Source organism: Trichinella spiralis (genome assembly GCF_000181795.1).
Source record: "Trichinella spiralis strain ISS 195 chromosome Unknown Scfld6057, whole genome shotgun sequence".
NCBI classification, from domain to species: Eukaryota; Metazoa; Nematoda; class Enoplea; order Trichinellida; family Trichinellidae; genus Trichinella; species Trichinella spiralis.
In genome coordinates, this window is record NW_003532996.1 from 1 (window position 1) to 1,577 (window position 1,577).

General features: G+C 34.3%; 1 protein-coding gene across 1 annotated transcript; it reads right to left on the bottom strand.

Moving 5' to 3' along the window:
- Positions 1–175: 175 nt before the first annotated feature.
- Positions 176–282, bottom strand: Tsp_14498 (hypothetical protein; the record flags this gene model as incomplete). The annotated part of the gene is made up of 1 exon (XM_003366396.1): positions 176–282. A coding segment is annotated over exon 1 (107 nt), but the record flags the coding sequence as incomplete, so codon positions are not given.
- Positions 283–1,577: the final 1,295 nt, after the last annotated feature.

Sequence of the window (1,577 nt, forward strand, 5' to 3'; positions counted from 1 at the left end):
GATTCCCCTATCAACTAATCCTACATGATCTTCATCGTTATGAATTAACGCAGCATTGGCCTTTTGTTACGTCTGTGAAAATGGTAACATATTTTATTCATTGTGTCTTTGTAATGAAGAACCTTTCACGCTCGACTTCGGCACATCGCATCTTCTCCAACGTGTCGAAACTTACCTCAGTTCAGCAACGAACGCAATTGACCAACAAGCGATTCGATCCAACCTATCCAACCATCCGTTCACCCGCTCGTGACTTGCTCCACTTTTCTTCTCCATGTGCATTACGGTTTATTACGTGTTTATGTATTTGTATGCAATGCTTTCCATGTGTCAGAGTTTTTACAAAATTAAAGTAAAAAAAAAAGAATCAGAAAAAAAGTATTTGGAGAAATAAATTGAACAAAAATCAATAGAATGTACAATATAAGAAGAAAAACAGTGAAAATAAAAAAGAATCAAAAAATAATGGGAGGAATTGAAAATCAATAAAATGTATAAAATAAAGGAAGCAAAAATAAAGTTTGAATGGAAAAATAATTTTCAAAATAAAAAGAATTTGCTTTGGAAAATGTTCAAAATGTATAACTATGTAAGAAAAAAAACAAAAATTATTTCGACACAGGAAAGCAATTGCATACGTAAATTTTGCTGCGTGAAAGACCAAGTACTGCATTAATTCAAAACTCAGCCATGTAGGTTTGTCTTTAACTTAATTAAAACTATGGGATAACTTCACCCTTTCGAAGTATCCCTAGCCCAGACTTACAGAATTGGGACCCACGGGGAACCGCATATACCTTTTGTCTTTTCTTGTTCTGCTTCGTGCCGTCCGCGATCCGCTTCGTGTCTTCTGTGATCCGCTTCGTGTCGTCCGCGATCTGCTTCCTCTACGAATCGCCCGTGTTTTCGCTTTTTCTTTTCTTCATTGTTCATATCTATAAGAATGTTAAATGTTAAGTGAAAAATTTTGTCGCTTCATCACATAGCAAAATTGAAAAGTTGAACAATGAATTTTGAAATAAAAGAAGTAACTATTTTCAATTATAAATAACATTAACAAAATGATTATACAGATAGTTTTGAAAAAAAAGTAACAGAACGAAAAATATGGAATACTTTCAACAATTATAAATGGTCTTCAGTGCTTAGGGAACGATGTAAATAAACTAAGAGAACGTTTCACGATGCTACTACTTGCCACGTAAGTCAAACGAACGACTGCACCCTTACTGATGATAAAGCACCTTTTATGGCGATCGTTATTTGCATAGCGCAGCGCTGGAAACCGGTTTTTGTGCAATGAAACTTCTACTGACGATTAACTCTAATATGAACAGGAGAAATGCACTGTTCAATATGAAAATTCAACAATGACCTTAACGTTTACAATTCAGTCAAAATGTAACTATCTGGCAGAAAACGCCATAACAAAAACACTAACTTAGTCAAATACGCCTTCGCATGTTTGAATTTGAATTTGAAATTCAAAATGCCCTACATAAATGAGATTGATTTCTTATACAAAAGGCACTTCCAGTGAATCGTTTGCAGTGACGTTACTTTTTGCTTATGAAAAA